Genomic DNA, 22,917 nt, shown 5'->3' with positions numbered 1-22,917 from the left:
CGGTTTCGCAAAACACAAAAATTGTCACAAAGCTCATCTAAAATACATTACAAAGTACAGTTACACTCATAATAAAACCATCTAATAAAAATGATTCTAAAAAAAAATTGCACAAAAAAGTTATAAGGGTTGGAAGATATGAGCTCTCAGATATAAAGGCAGGCAAAGGGCTTTAACATAGAGATACATACATATACATCTCTAAGGATATATATATATATATATATATATATATGATATTAACAAGGGCAGGTAGGCTGGCATCTTAGCCCTATGTTTTTCACCATGTACTTCTTCTTTTTACTGAATTTAAATAAAGGTTATGTTTTATATATCTGCAAAAACTCCACACCTGTTGGGATCTCTTTTGTTTGCTATTTGCATTGCAGGAGACTCGGGTGGCTACAATGCCCAACATATACGTCATCCCTCACTGCCACCAGGTGTGCCCCATGTGGGAGAACTGCGAAGAAGATGTACAAGCTAGTGGAGCCTGAGAATCCGTCTACGGTAAAGTTTACGGACAGTTCTATCCCATACAGTGAATATTGACAACGGATTTCGGTGAGTGAATTTTTTCTTAATTGGCAAAAGTGAAAGTACTATCTTTAAAAACGGGCGCAACATTTCACCTGGATATACTGTAAGTGCATCTACACTTTGCATGTGTGATTGTATACTCACTTTTGCACAAATCATCACGCTGTTCATTGGATTTGCAGCATGATATATACTGGCATCATTTGTTTCTCACACACACACATAAATATATATATATATACATACAAAGTATATATATACTGGTGAGGTCCACTCAGCCTTTCATCCTTCCGAGGTTGATAAAATGAGCAGCGCCTTGAGACCTTTACGGGTGATTAGCCGCGCTTTACAAGTACCCAATAAATACATATATATATATATATATATATATATATATATATATATATATATATATATACAGGCCTTGAAATTTCCAGGGGTCTTAGAAATTACCTCCAGTCTGCATAGCTAATTATCCTGTTTAACCCCTTAGTGACCAGACCATTTTTCAATTTTCTTACCGTTAAGGACCAGGGCTGTTTTTACATTTTTGTGGTGTTAGTGTTTAGCTGTAATTTTCCTCTTACTCCTTTACTGTACCCACACATATTATATACCTTTTCTTCTGTTATGTGTGATCAGTCCACGGGTCATCATTACTTCTGGGATATTATCTGCTCCCCTACAGGAAGTGCAAGAGGATTCACCCAGCAGAGTTGCTATATAGCTCCTCCCCTCTACGTCACCTCCAGTCATTCTCTTGCACCCAAAGACTAGATAGGAGGTGTGAGAGGACTATGGTGATTATACTTAGTTTTTAGAACTTCAATCAAAAGTTTGTTATTTTACAATAGCACCGGAGCGTGTTATTACCTCTCTGGCAGAGTTTGAAGAAGAATCTACCAGAGTTTTTCTTATGATTTTAACCGGAGTAGTTAAGATCATATTGCTGTTTCTCGGCCATCTGAGGGAGGTAAAATCTTCAGATCAGGGGACAGCGGGCAGTTGAATCTGCATTGAGGTATGTAGCAGTTTTTATTTTCTGAATGGAATTGATGAGAAAATCCTGCCATACCGTTATAATGAACATGTATGTATACTCTACATTTTAGTATTCTGGGGATGGTAATTCACCGGAATTACTCTGTAAAAGTACATTAAACCTTTTAATAGGTATTTTTCATGTTAAACGTTTTTGCTGGAATGTAGAATCGTTTGCATTAATGAGGTACTGAGTGAATAAATATTTGGGCATTATTTTTCCACTTGGCAGTTTGCTTGTTTTAATTATGACAGTTTCGTTTCTCTCTCACTGCTGTGTGTGAGAGGGAGGGGCCGTTTTTGGCGCTCTTTGCTACGCATCAAAAATTTCCAGTCAGTTACTCTTGTATTTTCTGCATGATCCGGTTCATCTCTAACAGAACTCAGGGGTCTTCAAACTTCTTTGAAGGGAGGTAGATTCTCTCAGCAGAGCTGTGAGACTTATATAGTGACTGTGATTTAAAGCGTTGCTCTGTAATTTTATGTTTAAAATTTAATTTGTGTTAATTTACTAATGGGAACAAACCTTTGCTAAAAAGTTGTGTTGTATTTAAAGAGTGATGCTATAACTGTTTTTCAGTTCATTATATTCAACTGTCATTTAATCGTTTAGTGCTTCTTGAGGCACAGTACGTTTTTGTTAATTAAGATTGTAACCGAGTTGCATGTTTATTGCTAGTGTGTTAAACATGTCTGATTCAGAGGAAGATACCTGTGTCATTTGTTCCAATGCCAAGGTGGAGCCCAATAGAAATTTATGTACTAACTGTATTGATGCTACTTTAAATAAAAGCCAATCTGTACAAATTGAACAAATTTTACCAAACAGCGAGGGGAGAGTTATGCCGACTAACTCGCCTCACGTGTCAGTACCTGCATCTCCCGCCCGGGAGGTGCGTGATATTATGGCGCCTAGTACATCTGGGCAGCCATTACAGATAACATTACAAGATATGGCTACTGTTATGACTGAAGTTTTGGCTAAATTGCCAGAACTAAGAGGCAAGCGTGATCACTCTGGGGTGAGAACAGAGTGCGCTGATAATTCTAGGGCCATGTCTGATACTGCGTCACAGCTTGCAGAGCATGAGGACGGAGAGCTTCATTCTGTAGGTGACGGTTCTGATCCAAGCAGATTGGATTCAGATATTTCAAATTTTAAATTTAAATTGGAAAACCTCCGTGTGTTACTAGGGGAGGTCTTAGCGGCTCTTAACGATTGTAACACTGTTGCAATACCAGAGAAAATGTGTAGGTTGGATAAATACTTTGCGGTACCGGCGAGTACTGACGTTTTTCCTATACCTAAGAGATTAACTGAAATTGTTACTAAGGAGTGGGATAGACCCGGTGTGCCGTTCTCACCCCCTCCAATATTTAGAAAGATGTTTCCAATAGACGCCACCACACGGGACTTATGGCAAACGGTCCCTAAGGTGGAGGGAGCAGTTTCTACTTTAGCCAAGCGCACCACTATCCCGGTGGAGGATAGCTGTGCTTTTTCAGATCCTATGGATAAAAAATTAGAGGGTTACCTTAAGAAAATGTTTGTTCAACAAGGTTTTATATTGCAACCCCTTGCATGCATCGCGCCGATTACGGCTGCGGCAGCATTTTGGATTGAGTCTCTGGAAGAGAACCTTAGTTCAGCTACGCTGGACGACATTACGGACAGGCTTAGAGTCCTTAAACTAGCTAATTCATTCATTTCGGAGGCCGTAGTACATTTAACTAAACTTACGGCTAAGAATTCAGGATTCGCCATTCAGGCACGTAGGGCGCTGTGGCTAAAATCCTGGTCGGCTGATGTAACTTCTAAGTCCAAATTACTTAATATTCCTTTTAAGGGGCAAACTTTATTTGGGCCCGGTTTGAAAGAAATTATTGCTGACATTACAGGAGGTAAGGGCCACGCTCTACCTCAAGACAAAGCCAAAGCTAAGGCTAGACAGTCTAATTTTCGTCCCTTTCGGAATTTCAAAACAGGAACAGCATCAACTTCCACTGCACCAAAACAGGAAGGAGCTGTTGCTCGTTACAGACAAGGCTGGAAACCTAACCAGTCCTGGAATAAGGGCAAGCAGGCCAGGAAACCTGCTGCTGCCCCTAAGACAGCATGAACCGAGGGCCCCCGATCCGGGACCGGATCTAGTGGGGGGCAGACTCTCTCTCTTCGCCCAGGCTTGGGCAAGAGATGTCCAGGATCCCTGGGCGCTAGAGATCATATCTCAGGGATACCTTCTAGACTTCAAATTATCTCCCCCAAGAGGGAGATTTCATCTGTCAAGGTTGTCAACAAACCAAATAAAGAAAGACGCGTTTCTACGCTGTGTACAAGATCTATTATTAATGGGAGTGATCCATCCGGTTCCGCGGTCGGAACAAGGACAAGGGTTTTACTCAAACCTGTTTGTGGTTCCCAAAAAAGAGGGAACTTTCAGGCCAATCCTGGATTTAAAGATCCTAAACAAATTCCTAAGAGTTCCATCGTTCAAAATGGAAACTATTCGGACAATCTTACCCATGATCCAAAAGGGTCAGTACATGACCACAGTGGATTTAAAGGATGCTTACCTTCACATACCGATTCACAAAGATCATTACCGGTATCTAAGGTTTGCCTTCTTAAACAGGCATTACCAGTTTGTAGCCCTTCCATTCGGATTGGCTACGGCTCCAAGAATATTCACAAAGGTTCTGGGTGCCCTTCTGGCGGTACTAAGACCGCAAGGAATTTCGGTAGCTCCGTACCTAGACGACATTCTGATTCAAGCTTCAAGCTTTCAAACTGCCAAGTCTCATACAGAGTTAGTTCTGGCATTTCTAAGGTCGCATGGATGGAAAGTGAACGAAAAGAAGAGTTCTCTCTTTCCTCTCACAAGAGTTCCATTCTTGGGGACTCTTATAGATTCTGTAGAAATGAAGATTTATCTGACAGAAGACAGATTAACAAAGCTTCTAAATGCATGCCGTGTCCTTCATTCCATTCAACTCCCGTCAGTAGCTCAATGCATGGAGGTGATCGGCTTAATGGTAGCAGCAATGGACATAGTTCCCTTTGCACGCCTACATCTCAGACCGCTGCAATTGTGCATGCTGAGTCAGTGGAATGGGGATTACTCAGATTTGTCCCCCACTCTGAATCTGGATCAAGAGACCAGAAACTCTCTTCTATGGTGGCTTTCTCGGCCACATCTGTCCAGGGGGATGCCATTCAGCAGGCCGGACTGGACAATTGTAACAACAGACGCCAGCCTTCTAGGTTGGGGCGCTGTCTGGAATTCTCTGAAGGCTCAGGGACAATGGAGTCAGGAGGAAAGTCTCCTGCCAATAAACATTCTGGAATTGAGAGCAGTTCTCAATGCCCTTCTAGCTTGGCCCCAGTTAAAAACTCGGGGGTTTATCAGGTTTCAGTCGGACAACATCACGACTGTAGCTTACATCAACCATCAGGGAGGGACAAGAAGCTCCCTAGCAATGATGGAAGTATCAAAGATATTTCGCTGGGCAGAGTCTCACTCTTGCCACCTGTCAGCAATCCACATCCCGGGAGTGGAGAACTGGGAGGCGGATTTCTTGAGTCGCCAGACTTTTCATCCGGGGGAGTGGGAACTTCATCCGGAGGTCTTTGCCCAAATACTTCGACGTTGGGGCAAACCAGAGATAGATCTCATGGCGTCTCGCCAGAACGCCAAACTTCCTCGCTACGGATCCAGATCCAGGGATCCGGGAGCGGTTCTGATAGATGCTTTGACAGCACCTTGGAACTTCAGGATGGCTTATGTGTTTCCACCCTTCCCGCTGCTTCCTCGATTGATTGCCAAAATCAAACAGGAGAGAGCATCAGTGATTCTAATAGCACCTGCATGGCCACGCAGGACTTGGTATGCAGATCTAGTGGACATGTCATCCTGTCCGCCTTGGTCTCTACCTCTAAGACAGGACCTTCTGATACAGGGTCCATTCAAACATCAAAATCTAACTTCTCTGAAGCTGACTGCTTGGAAATTGAACGCTTGATTTTATCAAAACGTGGTTTTTCTGAGTCGGTTATTGATACCCTGATACAGGCTAGGAAGCCTGTTACTAGAAAGATTTACCATAAAATATGGCGTAAATACCTATACTGGTGTGAATCCAAAGATTACTCCTGGAGTAAGGTTAGGATTCCTAGGATATTGTCCTTTCTACAAGAAGGTTTAGAAAAGGGTTTATCGGCTAGCTCATTAAAGGGACAGATCTCAGCTCTGTCCATCTTGTTACATAAGCGTCTGTCAGAAAATCCAGACGTCCAGGCATTTTGTCAGGCTTTAGCTAGGATCAAGCCTGTGTTTAAAACTGTTGCTCCGCCATGGAGTTTAAACTTAGTTCTTAACGTTTTACAGGGCGTTCCGTTTGAACCCCTTCATTCCATTGATATAAAATTGTTATCTTGGAAAGTTCTATTTTTAATGGCTATTTCCTCGGCTCGAAGAGTCTCTGAATTATCAGCCTTACATTGTGATTCTCCTTATCTGATCTTTCATTCAGACAAGGTAGTTCTGCGTACTAAACCTGGGTTCTTACCTAAGGTAGTCACTAACAGGAATATCAATCAAGAGATTGTTGTTCCATCCTTGTGTCCAAATCCTTCTTCAAAGAAGGAACGTCTTCTACACAATCTGGATGTAGTTCGTGCCCTCAAGTTCTACTTGCAGGCAACTAAGGATTTTCGACAAACGTCTTCCCTGTTTGTCGTGTACTCTGGTCAGAGGAGAGGTCATAAGGCTTCGGCTACCTCTCTCTCCTTCTGGCTTCGTAGCATAATTCGTTTAGCCTATGAGACTGCTGGACAGCAGCCTCCTGAAAGAATTACAGCTCATTCTACTAGAGCTGTGGCTTCCACTTGGGCCTTTAAGAATGAGGCCTCTGTTGAACAGATTTGCAAGGCTGCAACTTGGTCTTCGCTTCATACTTTTTCCAAATTTTACAAATTTGACACTTTTGCTTCTTCGGAGGCTATTTTTGGGAGAAAGGTTCTTCAGGTAGTGGTTCCTTCTGTATAATGAGCCTGCCTATCCCTCCCGTCATCCGTGTACTTTTGCTTTGGTATTGGTATCCCAGAAGTAATGATGACCCGTGGACTGATCACACATAACAGAAGAAAACATAATTTATGCTTACCTGATAAATTCATTTCTTCTGTTGTGTGATCAGTCCACGGCCCGCCCTGTTTTTTAAGGCAGGTAAACATTTTTTAAATTATAATCCAGTCACCACTACACCCTTGGCTTCTCCTTTCTCGTTGGTCTTTGGTCGAATGACTGGAGGTGACGTAGAGGGGAGGAGCTATATAGCAACTCTGCTGGGTGAATCCTCTTGCACTTCCTGTAGGGGAGCAGATAATATCCCAGAAGTAATGATGACCCGTGGACTGATCACACAACAGAAGAAAGGAATTTATCAGGTAAGCATAAATTATGTTTTTCTCGCCATTAAATGGACTTTCTAAAGATACCATTAGTTTTATCATATCATATAATTTACTATAAAAAAATATATAAAATATGGTGAAAAAATGGAAAAAAAAACCCACACTTTTTCTAACTTTGACCCTCAAAATCTACATCTACAACCACTAAAAAAAGCCATGTTAAATAGTTTTTAAATGTTGTCCTGAGTTTGGAAATACCCAATGTTTACATGTTATTTGCTTTTTTTTTTTACAAGTTATAGGGCAATAAGTACAAGTAGCACTTTGCTATTTCCAAACCATTTTTTTTTCAAAATTAGCACTGATATTTGTCAGAAATCCCTGAATATTTCTTCCCATGCATATATATTTTTTTAGTAGATAACCAAAAGTATTGATCTAGGCCTCTTTTGGTATATTTTATGCCACCATTTCACCGCCAAATGTGATCAAATAAAAAAAAATTGTTCACTTTTTCACAAACTTTAGGTCTCTCACTGAAATTATTTACAAACAGATTGTGCAATTATGGCACAAATGGTTGTAAATGCTTCTTTGGGATCCCATTTGTTCAGAAATAGCAGACATATATGGCTTTGGCATTCCATTTTGGCAATTAGAAGGCCGCCAAATGCTGCTGCGCACCACACTTGTATTATGCCCAGCAGTGAAGGGGTTAATTAGGTAGATTGTAGAGTTAATTTTAGCTTTAGTGAAGAGATCAGCCTCCCACCTGACACATTCCACCCCCTAATCCCTCCCTGACCTCTCTCAAACAGTTTTCTTCACTCCCCCACCTAACAATTGTCACTGCCATCTTAAGTACTGGCAGAAAGTCTGCTAGTATGAAAATAAGCCTTTTTTAAAAAAATATATATATATTTTAAATATATTTGCTGCAGTGTAGGTACCCCCCTAACCCCCCAAGCTCTCTAACCCTCCCCTCACTACCTATTTTCCACCATCTTAGGTACTGCCAGCTGTCTGCCAGTACCCAGTACCCAGTTTGCTGCAAATGTGGCTCATTTAAAAAAAAAAGAAAAATAAGAGACCCTTTTTTTCTGTAGTGTAGCTGCCCTCAATACCATACCCCCTCCCAGATTCCTTTATTTTATCGGATCCCACATAGGATCCCCCTCATTGTTTTTCCTGTAACTTTTTAATCTCTAGTTTCATTATGCCTGAAAGGAGAGACTCACTTAGACATCACATATTTCTAGCTCCAGAATCTGACACCTCCAGACAACAGCTCCCAACACCTGAACCTGCTCCTACGAGGAGCATAACATCTAGATATCTCTTCAACAAAGAATAACAAGACAACAAAGCAAGTATGATAATAGAAGTAAATTGGAAACTTTTTTTAAAATCATGAAAGAAAAATTTTGGGTTTCATGTCCCTTTGAATCAACTCACCTGGCCTGCATTTGGCTCTGTTTGTCCCACCATAATATTTAGTAAGGCAGTTTTTCCGGCCCCGTTGGGTCCCACAAGGCCTAATACTTCTCCTGTAAATACAGAGAATGTATTTATTACATATTGTGCCATCAGTAATAAGTTGCAAAGAATAACAAGAGATTGAACTAACCTTTTTTCACACAAAAGGATATGTTATTTGCAACCAGCTTCCTCATGGTCTTCCCAAGAATTTTTTTATTCTTTTCATCAAATTCTTTGTGCAAGCCGCTGACCAGTATTGCTGGTTTCTGGAAAAGAACAATGCATAGATTTTGGTGGCAGATGCAAATCACTAGACTCATTCAGTTCTTAGTATAGAATTTTTTTAATGACAAGCATTGACATATTTTACTGTTATATCACATTTAGTTGAAGGTTATTCTACAAATCTATTCTCTGTTTTGTAAATTGATACATAAAGGGAAATTAAAGACCATTAAAAGCACATTGCAGTATACTGTGTGTGTGTGTATATATATATATATATATATATATATATATATATATATATATACAGTCGTATGCAAAAGTTTAGGCACCCCTAACAATTTCCATGATTTTCATGTATAAATAATTGGTTGTTTGGATCAGCAATTTCATTTTGATCTATTAAATAACTGAAGGACACAGTAATATTTCAGTAGTGAAATAAAGTTTATTGGATTAACAGAAAATGTGCAATATGCATCAAAATAAAATTAGACAGGTGCATAAATTTGGGCACCCTTGTCATTTTGTTGATTTGAACACCTTTAACTACCTAGCACTGATTAATTGGAACACACAATTGGTTTGGTGAGCCCATTAAGCCTTGAACTTCATAGACAGGCGCATCCAATCATGAGAAAAGGTATTTAAGATGGCCAATTGCAAGTTATAATTATTATTATTATTGGTTATTTGTAGAGCGCCAACAGATTCCGCAGCACTAAAGTTGTTGTTCTCTTTTACTCTCCTCTGAAGAGTGGCAACATGGGGGCCTAAAAACAACTCTCAAATGACCTGAAAACAAACAAAGATTGTTCAACATTATGGTTTAGGGGAAGGCTACAAAAAGCTATCACAGAGATTTAGCTGTCAGTGTCCACTGTGAGGAACATAGTGAGGAAATGGAGGACCACGGTGCAATTCTTGTTAAGGCCAGAAGTAAAATATCGGAGAGGCAAAGGCAAAGGATGGTGAGAACAGTAAAAAAAAAAAAAGGCCCACAGACCACTTCCAAAAACCTACAACATCATCTTGCTGCAGATGGTGTCACTGTGCATCGTTCAACAATTCAGCATATGGGAGAGTGATGCGGAAGAAGCCTTTTCTGCACACACGCCACAAACAGAGTCGCTTAAGGTATGCAAACACACATTTGGTCAAGCCAGCTTTATTGTGGAAGAAGGTGCTGTGGACTGATGAAACAAAGATTGAGTTATTTGGTCATAACAAGGGGCGTTATGCATGGCAGCAAAAGAACACAGCGTTCCAAGACAAACACTTGCTTGCCACAGTAAAATTTGGTGGATGTTCCATTGAGCTGTGGGGCTGTGTGGCCAGTGCCGTTACTGGGAATCTTGTTAAAGTCGAGGGTCGCATGGATTCCACTCAATATCAGCAAATACTTGAAAATAATGTTGAGGAATCAGTCACAAAGTTGAAATTACACCGGGGCTGGATATTTCAACAAGACAACAACCCAAAACACTGCTCAAAATCTACTCTGGCATTTATGCAGAGGAACAAGTATAATGTTCTGGAAAGGCCATCCCAGTCCCGAGACCTGAATATCATTAAAATCTGTGGGGTGATTTGAAGCGGGCTGTCCATGCTTGGCAACCATCAAACCTAACTGAACTGGGGATGTTTTGCAAGGAGGAATGGTCCAAAATACCTTCATCCAGACTCCAGACACTCATTATAGGCTAAAGGAAGCGTATAGAGGCTGTTATTTCTGCTAAAGGAGGCTCTACTAAATATTGATGCAATATTTCTGTTGGAGTGCACAAATTTATGCACCTGTCTAATTTCGTTATGATGCATATTGCACATTTTCTGTTCATCCATTTTCAGTTATTTGATAGATCACAATGAAATTGCTGATCCAAACACCCAATTTCTTGTAAAAAAAAATTACAACCCACCAACATTAAAACCCACCACCCACACAACCAACCCTACTCTAAAACCCACCCAATCCCCCCTTAAAAAAACCTAACACTAACCCCTTAAAGATCACCCTACCTTGAGAAGTCTTCACTCAACCGGGCCGAAGTCCTCAACAAAGCCGGCAGAAGCGGTTCTCCAGACGGGCAGAAGTCTTCATCCAGGCGGCATCTTCTATCTTCATCCATCCGGTGCGGAGTGGCTTCATCTTCAAGACATCCAACGCAGAGCAGCCTCTTCTGACGACGGTGACTGAAGAATGAAGGTTCCTTTAAGTGACCTAATCCAAGATGGCGTCCCTTCAATTCTGATTGGCTGATAGAATTCTAGGTAGGAAAAATTGGCAATCAGCCAATAGGATTGAAGTTCAATCCTATTGGCTGATAAATAGGATTGAGCTGATTGCATCAGCCAATAGGATTTTTCCTACCTTAATTACGATTGGCTGAGAATTCTATCAGCCAATTGGAATTGAAGGGACGCCATCTTGGATGACGTCACTTAAAGGAACCTTCAGGTTTTTAAGGGGTTATTGGGTGGGTTTTAGAGTAGGGTTGGTTGTGTGGGTGGTGGGTTTTAATGTTGGGGGGGTTATAATTTTTTTTACAGGCAAAAGAGCTGAATACTTTGGGGCAATGCCCCGCAAAAGGCCCTTTTAACGGCTATTTGTAATTTAGTGTAGGGTAGGGGGGCTTTTTTATTTTGGGGGGGATTTTTTATTTTGTTAGGGGGATTAGATTAGGTGTAATTAGTTTGAAAATCTTGTACTTTGTTTATTATTTTCTGTAATTTAGTGTTTGTTTGTTTTTGTACTTTAGATAATTTTTTTTATTGTATTTAATTGTATTTAGTTTAGAGAATTTATTTAATTATAGTGTAGTGTTAGGTGTAATTGTAACTTAGGTTAGGTTTTATTTTACAGGTATATTTGTATTTATTTTAACTAGGAAGTTATTAAATAGTTAATAACTATTTAACAACTATTCTACCTAGTTTAAATAAATACAAAGTTGCCTGTACAATAAAAATAAACCCTAAACTAGCTACAATGTGACTATTAGTTATATTGTAGCTAGCTTAGGGTTTATTTTATAGGTATTTAGTTTTAAATAGGAATGATTTATTTAATGATAGTAGTATTTATTTAGATTTATTTAAATTATATTTAAGTTAGGGGGTGTTAGGGTTAGACTTAGGTTTAGGGGTTAATAAATTTAATATAGTGGTGGCGACGTTGGGGACGGCAGATTAGGGGTTAATAAATGTAGGTAGGTGGCGGCGGTGTAGGGGGTCAGATTAGGGGTTAATAAACATAATGTAGGTGGCGGCGGTGTAGGGGGGGGCAGATTAGGGGTTAATTGATATAATGTAGGTGGCGGCAGATTAGGGGTTAATAAGTATAATGTAGGTGGCGGTGGGCTCCGGGAGCAGCGGTTTAGGGGTTAATAAGTTTATTTAGTTGCGGCGGGGTCCGGGAGCGGCGGTTTAGGGGTTAATAAATTTATTAGAGTTGCGCTAGGGTCCGGGAGCGGCGGTATAGGGGGTAAACAGTATAGTATAGTGTGGGTGTTTAGTGACAGGGTACGAAGAAAGCTGTAAAAAAGCCGAAGAGCAGTGAGATCGATGACTGTTAGTTAACAACAGTCTACTGCTCATCGCACCATACTTGGTGCGCGGCTTTTTGACAGCTTTTTTGATCATTTTGGAGAACGTATTCAGGTCCGCGGCAGCGATGTTAGGTGATCTTAGGCGAGCGTATTGGTGCCAGTGAATGCAAGTCAGTTGACGCTTTGATAAATAGATGCCTTAGTGTACAAGTGAACGTCTGTGTCACGATTATTGTGCTAATTGCACCAGTTTGTTATATAATTATTTTATTTCAAATTTACTCTTTGTTTTTGTTTGTATCTTCATCAATCTCTAGAGTCATTTTGAATACAAAAGAAAAATATTTTGTGTATAAATACTTTCAGTTAAACAAAAGTTCAGCAGCTGAGCTATTTAACTTTATTTCACTTAACTTCACCATGAGAATAAGTCCTCAAGGGAGGTCTTTATTTCTAGGCTGTTGGCACTACTACCCTCGGCCCTCGTTTCTCTTATTAAAATTCGAACCTGTTGCTTGATCTGATTTACATCTGTGGTTCGAATTTCTTCTACATTGGAACGGCATATCCATGTTCATTCCTGTAGTTTTGCAGTCTTCTCTTGTAGTTACGGATGTCACAGCCTCCAGTTTTGGTAACCTGTCCAATATGCTTACCAGGTCCTCTTCAGGTTGTTTTAGCTTGGCCTTCAAGCTGCCATTTATTTGGTCTTATAGTTTCTAAGACCAGGAGAATTCACTTGTACTGGAAGTAAGACCTGTACGTTCCTCTTTAATAGTTTTTTCAGAAACCCGACCATTTCTGTCTGTATATGGACGCATGTAAGACGCTACAGTCAGGGGTCGGCATTGATATTAATATTTTAAGGCTATATCTCATGGTTCTCTGTAGCAGCTCTGAACCAGCTTATTTTGCTTTTGACCGATAGACCAGGAATAGCTGCTTTCATTTCCTATGCTCACCTCTATACAACCTAATACTTTAAAACGCTGTTGTATCCTCATTAGTGATTCTAGGCCTAACCCATTATTCATACGCCGGCTTTCCTTTAGAATAGGAGCTGTGTCAGCAGCCTCTTGTCATGGGGGTCCGCTTATATCATTAAGAGGTTAGGGAGATGGATCTTATCTTGCTTTCTAGGTTTAACCCGATCTACAAGTTGGTCTGACTCGGGCATTCTCGTTCTAGGTTGACTAACTCTGTTACGCAATTGTCTAATTAACACAGTTTCTTTCATGCTATGTCTCTTTTTGCCCCCTTTTTGGCATACTGACCATGTGACTACGGCACATGTCAGGTCATTGTTTCCCCTCTCCCTTCTTTTAGCTTTCTATGACAATAGTTAAGACTCCGAGTACAAGTAAGAAGGCTGACCATTGGTTAGCCTGAATTTGTAGGAGGAGTCTTACCCTATATCTATCTGTACTCTCCCCATTCGCTTTGTCGTCACCTTTTGCATTCCCCACACACCCATCCCTATACCATCTCTTTTTCTGATTATCTAATTACTTCTTTGAGTATGCAGCCTTTTAGGCATACTGGCCATGTGACTATGGCACACCCCAGGTCATTGTTTCCCCTCTTCCTTCTTTTAGCTTTCTATGACCATACTTAAGACTCAGAGTACAAATATATATATATATATATATATATATAAATAATTAAAACATATTCTATGTGAAGAACATTGGAATGTGAAATAGTAATTTATTTCGGCTTAGCGCACTTGAGAATATTGAGAATATGCGATCATGCTTGTGTGCGAGTAGGTTTCCCCCCCCCCCCCCCACACACACACACTTTTTTGCTCCATTGACTTCTATGGGGGAATACAATAACGCTCGTGCCATATCCTAACTTTGGCTTTTTCCTCGCATTGGCTTAAAGTTTGTGCAAAAAGTTTACTTTCATCTTGTAATATGAGCGCTACCAAACACACGCAAAAAGCTTACTTCTGGTGGAGTTAGCACGAGAGCGGGAGCGTTAAATACCACTCCACTTGTAATCTGGCCCTTAAGGTTTAAATGAAAGATTTCCAGTCTATTTGATAACTACCGCTACATTTAACAGTTACTGGTAGATTTGTTTGTCTTATTAACTTCTTTGTTTCCCCAAAATTACTGTATCTTCTTGTTCAAAATGCTGCTATCCAAGTAAATGTAGCCAACAGTTAAATACTATAAACTGTTATATATATATATATATATATATATATATATATTTATATTTTTAATAGTCATGACGATGTAAAGAAATTATGCAGCTCATTATTTTACAAGCTACATATTATTAATTCTACTGTCTTCTCTGGCTTATACTTGTAATACTTTTTTCTTCCCTTTTTTTTTTTTTTTTTTTTTTTTTTCTTTAGTTTTTCTAAATATTTATTTAAATCCAGCAGAGTGTACAGTCAAAAATAAATTCAACCTCTTTGTGCCACGCAGGGCCAGGTAAATCACATTTCGGAGAACCTCAAAAATAGTTTAAAACAATAACTTCATTTTATCTTATTAAGTTGGTCCCCACAGCAAAAATTTGTGCACTAAGCTGGAATCTTTTCTGTTTTATTTATGCTAATTAAAAAAACAAGAAAGGAGAAAAAAAAAGGAAAAAAAAATTAGAACAAAACAGAGTAAAACAAAATAAACAAAAAACAAGGAAAAAAAAAAAAAAAATGAGGAAGGAAGGAGGTAAGAAAAAAAGAAGAAACGGGATATAGGGATATAAAAAGAACCCCGCCCGCGTCAGAGCACCTTCAGATCTCTACCAAGCACCCAGAAGAACCAATTCCGAGTTCCTGAAGGGGAATATAAGGTCATGTATTTCTGTGTCTTGTAGTGACTTGATGAAGGCAGACCATTTGCTAAAGAATCTTCTAATGTCTAAGTCATTATCTAGGTTGGTGTCCCTTTGTTCTAAGAGACATTGTTTTTTCAGACAGTTCTTTATCTCTGAGATAGATGGTACTGCCCTCGTCTTCCATTTTTTGAAGATAAGGTATCTAGTTGCTAAGATAGATAAAAGTATCAGTTTATTCTCTGAATTGTGTTCCCCGTGACCAAAAACAATCAGCAGCTGTGTGAGACCCGGATGGGAGATCCTGAGGGTTTTGTTAATCCAGAACTCTAATTTATACCAAAGGTATCTTATTCTGGGGCAGCTCCAGATCATGTGTATTACGTCCGCTGCGGGGAGTGAACACTTTGGGCATTTGTTAAAGCTGGCATAATGAATTTTATCGCCTTTTTTGGGGGTGAAGTATACATTGTGAAGAAGTTTAATGTGCATCTCGCGCCATGTGGCTGAAAGAGAGACCTGAGCCACTTTGCATATTGAGTTTTGGATAATTTTTGTGTCAATAGTAGATTGTGGTAGTAGCCTCTTCCATAAAACAGTGATTTTCTCTAGCTCTACCGCGCCTTTGGCTGATTTAAGCAGCTGATAGCATGGGGAAATAGACCTAATGCCATTCTTAAACAAAGTGATCCAGCCTTCCAGTTTTCCCATATTCCAGCTCCATCCTACCTCGTTCACTAGTTCGAGTAAGAAATGTCTAACTTGTAGGAATGCAAAAAATTCCTTATTGTTGATGTGAAACTCTCCTTTTAGCTCGTCAAAGGATTTGACAATGTTCCTTTCTGGATCCCAAAGTTGTATTACCCTACTTAAACCTAGGTCTTGCCATTTCCCAAAAGTTCCCGAACTAACTCCTGCGGGGAATTTCGGATTTCCCTGTATTGGAAGATAATGAGAAATTTTCCTGTTTAGAGATAGTAAATTACTTATTTTCCACCAGGCCCTTAGTGGATTAGAGACAGATTTGAATCTTTTGATTCTGCCTGGTAGGTCTTTTGGTGGGCAATGGGCCAGCGCTATCAGCTGATATGGACTACACATGTTCTCTTCCAGGGGCTGATTCGTAACATAATTACTCTGGGATAGCCAGTCGGCCACCACGCGGGCTAAAAAAGCATAATTATAGGATCGAATGTCTGGCAGAGCAAGACCAGCACTCTCTTTTGATAGAAAAAGTTTTTTTAAAGATATCCGAGGTCTTTTTTCCTGCCAGAGGAATTTGCTAAGTGAGCCATTTAAGGAGCGTATGTCTTTCTCCAAGAGAATTACTGGGACGTTCTGGAGAAGGTAGAGGAGTTTTGGGAGCAAGATCATTTTAAACAGAGCAATCCGTCCGGATAAGGATAGCGGAAGGGATTGACAATTTTTGAGTTTTTTCCTGATCATTTCAAAAATCGGAGAAAAATTAAGGTTGTATAAGTCCCCCTGGGATGAGGGGATTAAGATTCCAAGATATTTAAGAGATGTTTTAGAGACAGAGAAAGGGATATCGTGAAGAGAATCTTTGTTTTGTCTCAACCATAATAGTTCTGATTTTACTTCGTTAATCCTGTACCCCGAGAAAGACCCAAATTGAGTAGTAATGTTTAACAATTTGGGGATGCTGGATTTAGTATCTGAAAGGTATAACAAAAGGTCGTCTGCATATAAAGCGATTTTTATAACTTGCTTCCCTATCTTAATGCCTGGAAGTTGTTGCCTAACCATAATTGCTAGTGGTTCGATTGAGATGTCAAAGAGAAGAGAAGAGAGGGGGCACCCCTGGCGCGTTCCCCTTCCAAGAGTTATCTGTGAAGAGGCTATAGAATTGACAATCAAGGTAGTGTGTGGTTCTGTATATAGATTCATAATGAATTCAAGAAATTTACCTTTGAAACCAAAATTTGTCAAAGATGAAAAGAGATGGTCGAAATGTATCGAATCAAATGCTTTCTCTGCATCGATCGAGAGAATAGCCAGGTCGGGTGCCACCCCCTCCCCCCCCCTCCCTCAAGTACTTCGAGTTTCCTGAAATACTCCGTAGTAAGTATAGCCTCTCTGATTTTAGCTGAGGAGTTTCGCCCCCTCAGAAACCCTGCCTGGTCCGGATGTATCACCGTGGCAAGTGGTGCTTGGAGGCGTTCAGCCAGGATAGAGCAGAATATCTTGTAGTCTCCGTTCAGGAGAGTTATAGGTCTATAAGATTCTTTGAGGGAGGGATCTTTCCCTCCCTTCAAAATTAGAACAGTATTAGATGAAGAGAAAGAAGCGGCCACCTGATTACCTTTGATATACATACTGTTAAATAAATTGTTGAGGTAGGGAGTGATCTCAGAGTTCAGAATTTTGTAAAACTCGTTTGGGAGACCATCTGGTCCGGGTGATTTATTATTGGCAAGATCTACAATTGTTTTATTTATCTCTGATTCAGTGATTGGTGTATTTAGGGAATTAATTAATTCCATTGATATTTTTGGGCAGGTTACTCGACTCCAGAATTGGGATACCTGAGAAGTATCTGAGCCTCTGCTTAGGTAGAGATTCTGATAATAGCTTGTGAAAGCTTTCGCTATTGCTTCTGGATTGTCAAGAAGAATACCATCCTCTTGAATCTTTTCAATGAGAGATGTTTTCTTTTCCCTTTTTACCAGATTTGCCAGTAATTTGACAGATTTGTTACCAAATCTATAGATTCTGGCTTGGAGTCTGAGATCCCTCTGCGTTTCCTGGAAGATTGTAAATGTGTCTCTTGTATTTTTAGCCCGAATATATTTCGCCCAATATCTAGGTGATTTTTCAAGTAAGTAAGAGTTATATGAATTGATCACTGAGCTAGTAATTTCTTTCTCCCTTTGTCGTATTTTCCTAAATCTTTCCGCGCTATAGGCTATGATTTCGCCCCGGAGGACTGCCTTAGCAGCCTCCCAAAAAAGCAGGGGCGAGTCTATGTAGTCTTGGTTATGATTCAGGTAGTCCACAAATTTGAGTTTAAGCCAGTTCTTAAACTTCAGATCATTCGCAAGAAAGGAAGGAAATAAAAAGCGTGTTGGTTTCTTATTATAGCAATTAGTTAGTAGCTCAAGCAAGATGGGGCCGTGATCTGATAGAAAAATAGGAGACAAGCCTGCCTTTGCTTCTGTCAGCCTTATTCTGTCGCTGATGAGAAAGAGATCGATTCTAGACATTGTTTTGTGCGCCTTGGACAGACAGGTGAAATCTCTGGCATCTGGGTTTTGAAGCCTCCAGATATCTCTTATTGCTAGGTTGTGCATGATTGATCTTATTAATTTAGCTTCTAAATTATCCCGTTTTTGTTTAGGCAGCTTACCAGAGGTTCTAAGTCTGTCCAATGGGCACTGTGGAGACATATTGAAATCACCTCCTAGTACTAGGTGTCCCTCCTGAACAGAGAGAATTTTGGCCTGAATCTTGTGCCAAAAACTGGGGTCTAATTTGTTAGGGGCATAGACATTGCATAGTGTATAAATTGTTTTATGGATTTTAAGTTTAATTATTACAAATCTCCCATCTGGGTCTATGTCGCTGTAAGTAACTGCTTGGTCAGTTTTCTTCCCTATCAGAATCGCCACCCCTCGTTTCCTTCGCTCTCCCGGGGAAAAAAAAAATTCTTTTACCCATGTGGATTTAAGTTTCTGGGATTCTTCTGTTGTTAGATGCGTTTCCTGCAGAAATGCTATATCAGTCCCTAATTTCCTCAGGTGCGTTAAAATGGCCTTCCTTTTAATTGGAGTGGAGATCTCACCCACATTCCATGAGACTAGTTTAAAGTTGGCCATAGGTTTTTAGCTGGGTAGTGTGACCGAGACCAGGTGTGACCGGCGCGGGCGGGGGGGGGGAAGGAAATAAAGAAAGGAAAGCAAAAGAAAGAGAAGAAAAAAAAAAAAAAAAAAAAAAGGAGGGGGGGGGGGGGAGAACCAGGAGGGCTTGAGGCCCCATCTATCGTTACTTTCCTAAAACAGGAAATCCTGCTCATGATAAAGAAAAGTAGAGAGGAAAAGGAAGAGAATAGAAAAATCAACGAGAAAAAAAAAACCCTTTCCCCCTTCTTTTTCTCTCTTCCCCTTTCAACCTAGTGGATATGTGCCTAGAGTGTTGGAGTCTTTCAGATATTGTTCTACTTCTTGAAGAGTATTGAAAATAAATGTGTTCTCAGCTTCTTTGATTTTAAGTTTTGCAGGATAGATTATGGTGGCTTGGTAGCCCTGTTGGATCAGTTTTGTGCACATCGGGGCTAGCACCCTCCTTTTGGATGATGTTTCGGCTGAGAAATCTTGAAAAAGGAGAATTTTCGATTCTCCAATATTGATAGGTTGATTCTTACGATAGAATTGCATCAGGGTAGCCTTATCTTGAAAATTCAAGAGTTTTGCGATTACTGGTCTAGGTCTATGATTTCCTTTATTATCCATCCAGGGTCTACCAAACCTATGAGCCCTCTCTACTACTATCGGTGGATAGTTAGGTGGGAGTTTGAGAAGCTGAGGTAAATGCTCAGAAATAAAGGAGTTTAGATCCTCATGTCTTTTATCCTCGGGTATCCCTATCAGACGTATGTTGTTTCTACGGGCACGGTTCTCGATATCTTCAAGTTTGGCCTGGATTGCGTTTAGGGAGTGTTTGGTTAAATCTAGCTTGGTGTGATGTGGTAAGATCTTCAAGATCTGAAACTCTCTGCTCAATTTCATTGATTCTGCCTGCAAACTGTCTAATTTCCTGAGATAGGAGAGTGATATCTTGTTTGATTTCTGACTTTAGTGCATCAAAGTTAGGGGCTAATGCTTCCGTTATTCTGGTGACTAAATTTTGCATGTCCAATGGATCAGTTACAGAAGATGTGGTGAGACGTGGTTCTTGAGATTCAACTGAGGTTGCTATAGTGTTCTTTGCTCTCCTGTCTTTGTGTTTTGCAGTCATGACTGGCGAGGGAGTCTTAGCATGTGAGTGAAAAAATTTATCCATAGGATGCTTCGGTGAGTATAAAGAGAAAATCGTGTTTTAGAAAAATTGTCAGAGTGCTAAAATGAGGAAAGGAAAAGTGAGGAAAGGGAGTGAGGGGAGCTGTGGGGAAAAGTGAGGGAAGTGCGTGCTCTGCTTTAAACCCGATTTCGGTTAGTGAGAAAAAAAAAAAAAAGGAGGGGGGGTGCAATTACAGGTCACCGGGGAAAAGTTTTCCCAGGGGCCGGGAGGTGATTAGAGACACACTCGCCAAGTCTTAAAGATGTGATTTAGGGGATATTGAAGGGAGAGCCACTGATTCTAAGCCAGGTTTCTCCTTTTAAGTGTTTAATTGTTGTTTTTGTTTTATTAACAGTACCCGCAACCCTGTGTCTTGGAAACCTTACTAAAGAATATCAAACTCTAAATATTATCTAGTTTTGTTTGATAATGAACGGATTGTTGTTAGATAGAGATTGTTTTTTAGATCAGTTGAAAAATTTTACCAGACCTGACCATATGGTCCTAATAGGTGGCACCAGAAACTTGAAACCTGGGCAGCTCTTGTGTGACAAGAGCTGCAGTGAAAGAAAGAGAGCCCCAGAAGATGCTCAGCATATAGGATTGAACATTAAATCTGCATTCTTAAAATTCAGGGCAGGGATATCAGAGGAAAAAGAAATCTCAGAAGTAGGTGCAGCCAGTTGGCCAGAGTTTGTTTTTATATGTATGACCACAGCTCTGGGGAGTCTAGACTATGGTGTACAGGAGTGAGATAGGGGGATCGTTTCAGGTCATGTGTTTCTAGGTTACCTGTGGCTGTTTAGCCTACTATGTAGTAATCCTAGATACTAATATTTGCAACCATGAACTAATGTGCAGCATTCGACATATACTTTCAACACTATCCCCCCTTTCAAAAAGAAGTGACCAGGATAACCCTGGAGGTTTTTACAGGCTTGTAGCTTCTGCCTGTTTGAAGCCTTAATCTATTCCACCCGTCTGTATAACATCAACTCTTATAGTACAGTAAGATTTAGCTCTGTGCAGTTATTTAAACAGTTATAGATGTGTATAAATTTTCGGATTGTTTTTTAAATCAATTGAAAAATTTTACCAAACATGACCATATGGTCCTGATAGGTGGCACCGGAGACTTGAAACCTGGGCAGCTCTTGTGTGACCAGAGCTGCAGTGAAAGAAAAAGAGCCCCAGAAGATGCTCAGCATAAAACATTAAATCTGCATTCTTATAATTCGGAGCAGGGAAATCAGAGGAGAAAGAAAACTCAGAAATGGGTGCAGCCAGTTGGCCAGAGTTTGTTTTTATATATATGGCCACAACTCTGGGGAGTCTAGACTATGGTGTACAGGAGTGAGATAGGGGGATCGTTTCAGGTCATGTGTTTCTAGGTTACCTGTGGCTGTTTAGCCTACTGTGTAGTGATCTTAGACACTAATATTTGCAGCCATGAACTAGAGTGCAAAATTCGACATGTACTTTCAACACTATCCCCCCTTTCAAAAAAGAGTGGCCAGAATAACCCTGGAGGTTTTTACAGACTTGTAGCTTCTGCCTGTTTGAAGCCTTAATCTATTCCACCCGTCTATATAACATCAACTCTTATAGTGCAGTAAGATTTAACTCTGTGCAGTTATTTAAACAGTTATAGATATGTGTACATTTTCAGAGTGGTAAGAGTCCCATTTAAGTCCCCAGGTACTTTTTAAGAGCTTCTTGCTCCTTTATCGGTTTCAGGGTCAAACCCTGTCAGTCCTTATATATACATTTCCTTCGGGTGGCACTGGCAATATATATAAGAAAAAAGAAGAGAACACAAGGTGTATCTGCTCTGAGGTGCCTGTTTGGCAGCTTACCCCTCCCTTCCGCGCGTTATCCAGCCACTCCGGGAGTCCGTCGTCTGCTCAGGTACTCCGGCAAGCAGCTCGATTCCAAAGCAGGGACTGCTGTATCTCCTCCTCTGCTCCGGCTAGTCTAGTGGGCGGCGTCGGTCCCCCTCTCAGATCGTCGGGACCGGGGGAGGCAGCAGCACCAGCCTGTGCAGCAAGGCAGTCTGTAAGGGATGCCCCCGGACCGAAGTCCTGCTCTGTGTTTGAGCCCCGTTCCCTCCCACGCAGCACCGGTGGGGGAGGGAGGAGCAAGGGAGAGCCGTTCCACGGGCCGTCAGAAGGGTCACAGAGGTGCGGAGTGTGAGAGCAGAGCACCAGCGGGGCCACAACACAGCAGCAGGCAGATCCGTGAATCAGCAGGGTAGCGGGGAGACCGCAGCGGATAGATCAGATGAAAAGGTAGAGTGTTAGTAGGGCCACATCAATGCGGCAGTCACACGTTTACAATAGTAGAGGAAAAACTACTAACAGAGTTGCCGCAGTGCGGCGTCTTTAGAGGCAAAATTAGCCGGCAGTTTAAAGTTGGTTTGTCATGGGGTGGCTGGCGCACAGGGGGGGTTTTGCCCTGTAGTGACAGTGCAGGTATTCTTTAGCGGACAGGCACGGTCCCAGAAGCCAGGGTGAGTTTGAATGTATCAGCAAAGTTCAGGCCCAAGAAAAGAGCAGGTATGATGGATATTTTATATTTCGTGTGATAAAAAAAAGTCCAGATAGATGGAGGTAGCAAAGGCCAGTGGGATGATAGGCCACTAGCATGGGTTCCGGAGCAGATTTACTTAGCTGTCCATGCAAATGCATCAGCCCAGAGTCAAAGGCTGGGGGCTGGGCGCATAGAGATTTACCGCCAGCAGGTATGGGACTGGAGCTATTGCTTAGGCTACACCTGTGCAGCACACCTGTGTAGCTCCTCCTCCACCGGAAGTGCCCCCAAGAGCCACTTGTAATACTTTTAAAATACTTTTTGTAT

General features: G+C 40.8%; 1 protein-coding gene across 2 annotated transcripts in view; it reads right to left on the bottom strand.

The window, feature by feature from the left end:
* ABCA5 (ATP binding cassette subfamily A member 5) overlaps nt 1–22,917 on the bottom strand; it is a 477,891-nt gene that overhangs the window by 59,676 nt on the left and 395,298 nt on the right. For both annotated transcript variants that reach the window (XM_053707235.1, XM_053707226.1), the window contains exons 30-31: nt 8,622–8,739; nt 8,450–8,541 (exon numbers count right to left, since the gene is read on the bottom strand). In XM_053707235.1, the coding sequence (XP_053563210.1) occupies nt 8,450–8,541; nt 8,622–8,739 (210 nt within the window). The remainder of the gene's footprint in view (nt 1–8,449; nt 8,542–8,621; nt 8,740–22,917) is intronic.

This window comes from Bombina bombina, chromosome 1, assembly GCF_027579735.1.
Source record: "Bombina bombina isolate aBomBom1 chromosome 1, aBomBom1.pri, whole genome shotgun sequence".
Taxonomy (NCBI): domain Eukaryota; kingdom Metazoa; phylum Chordata; class Amphibia; order Anura; family Bombinatoridae; genus Bombina; species Bombina bombina.
Note: the sequence above shows the minus strand (reverse complement) of the source record. Positions and strands in the feature narration are given on the sequence as shown.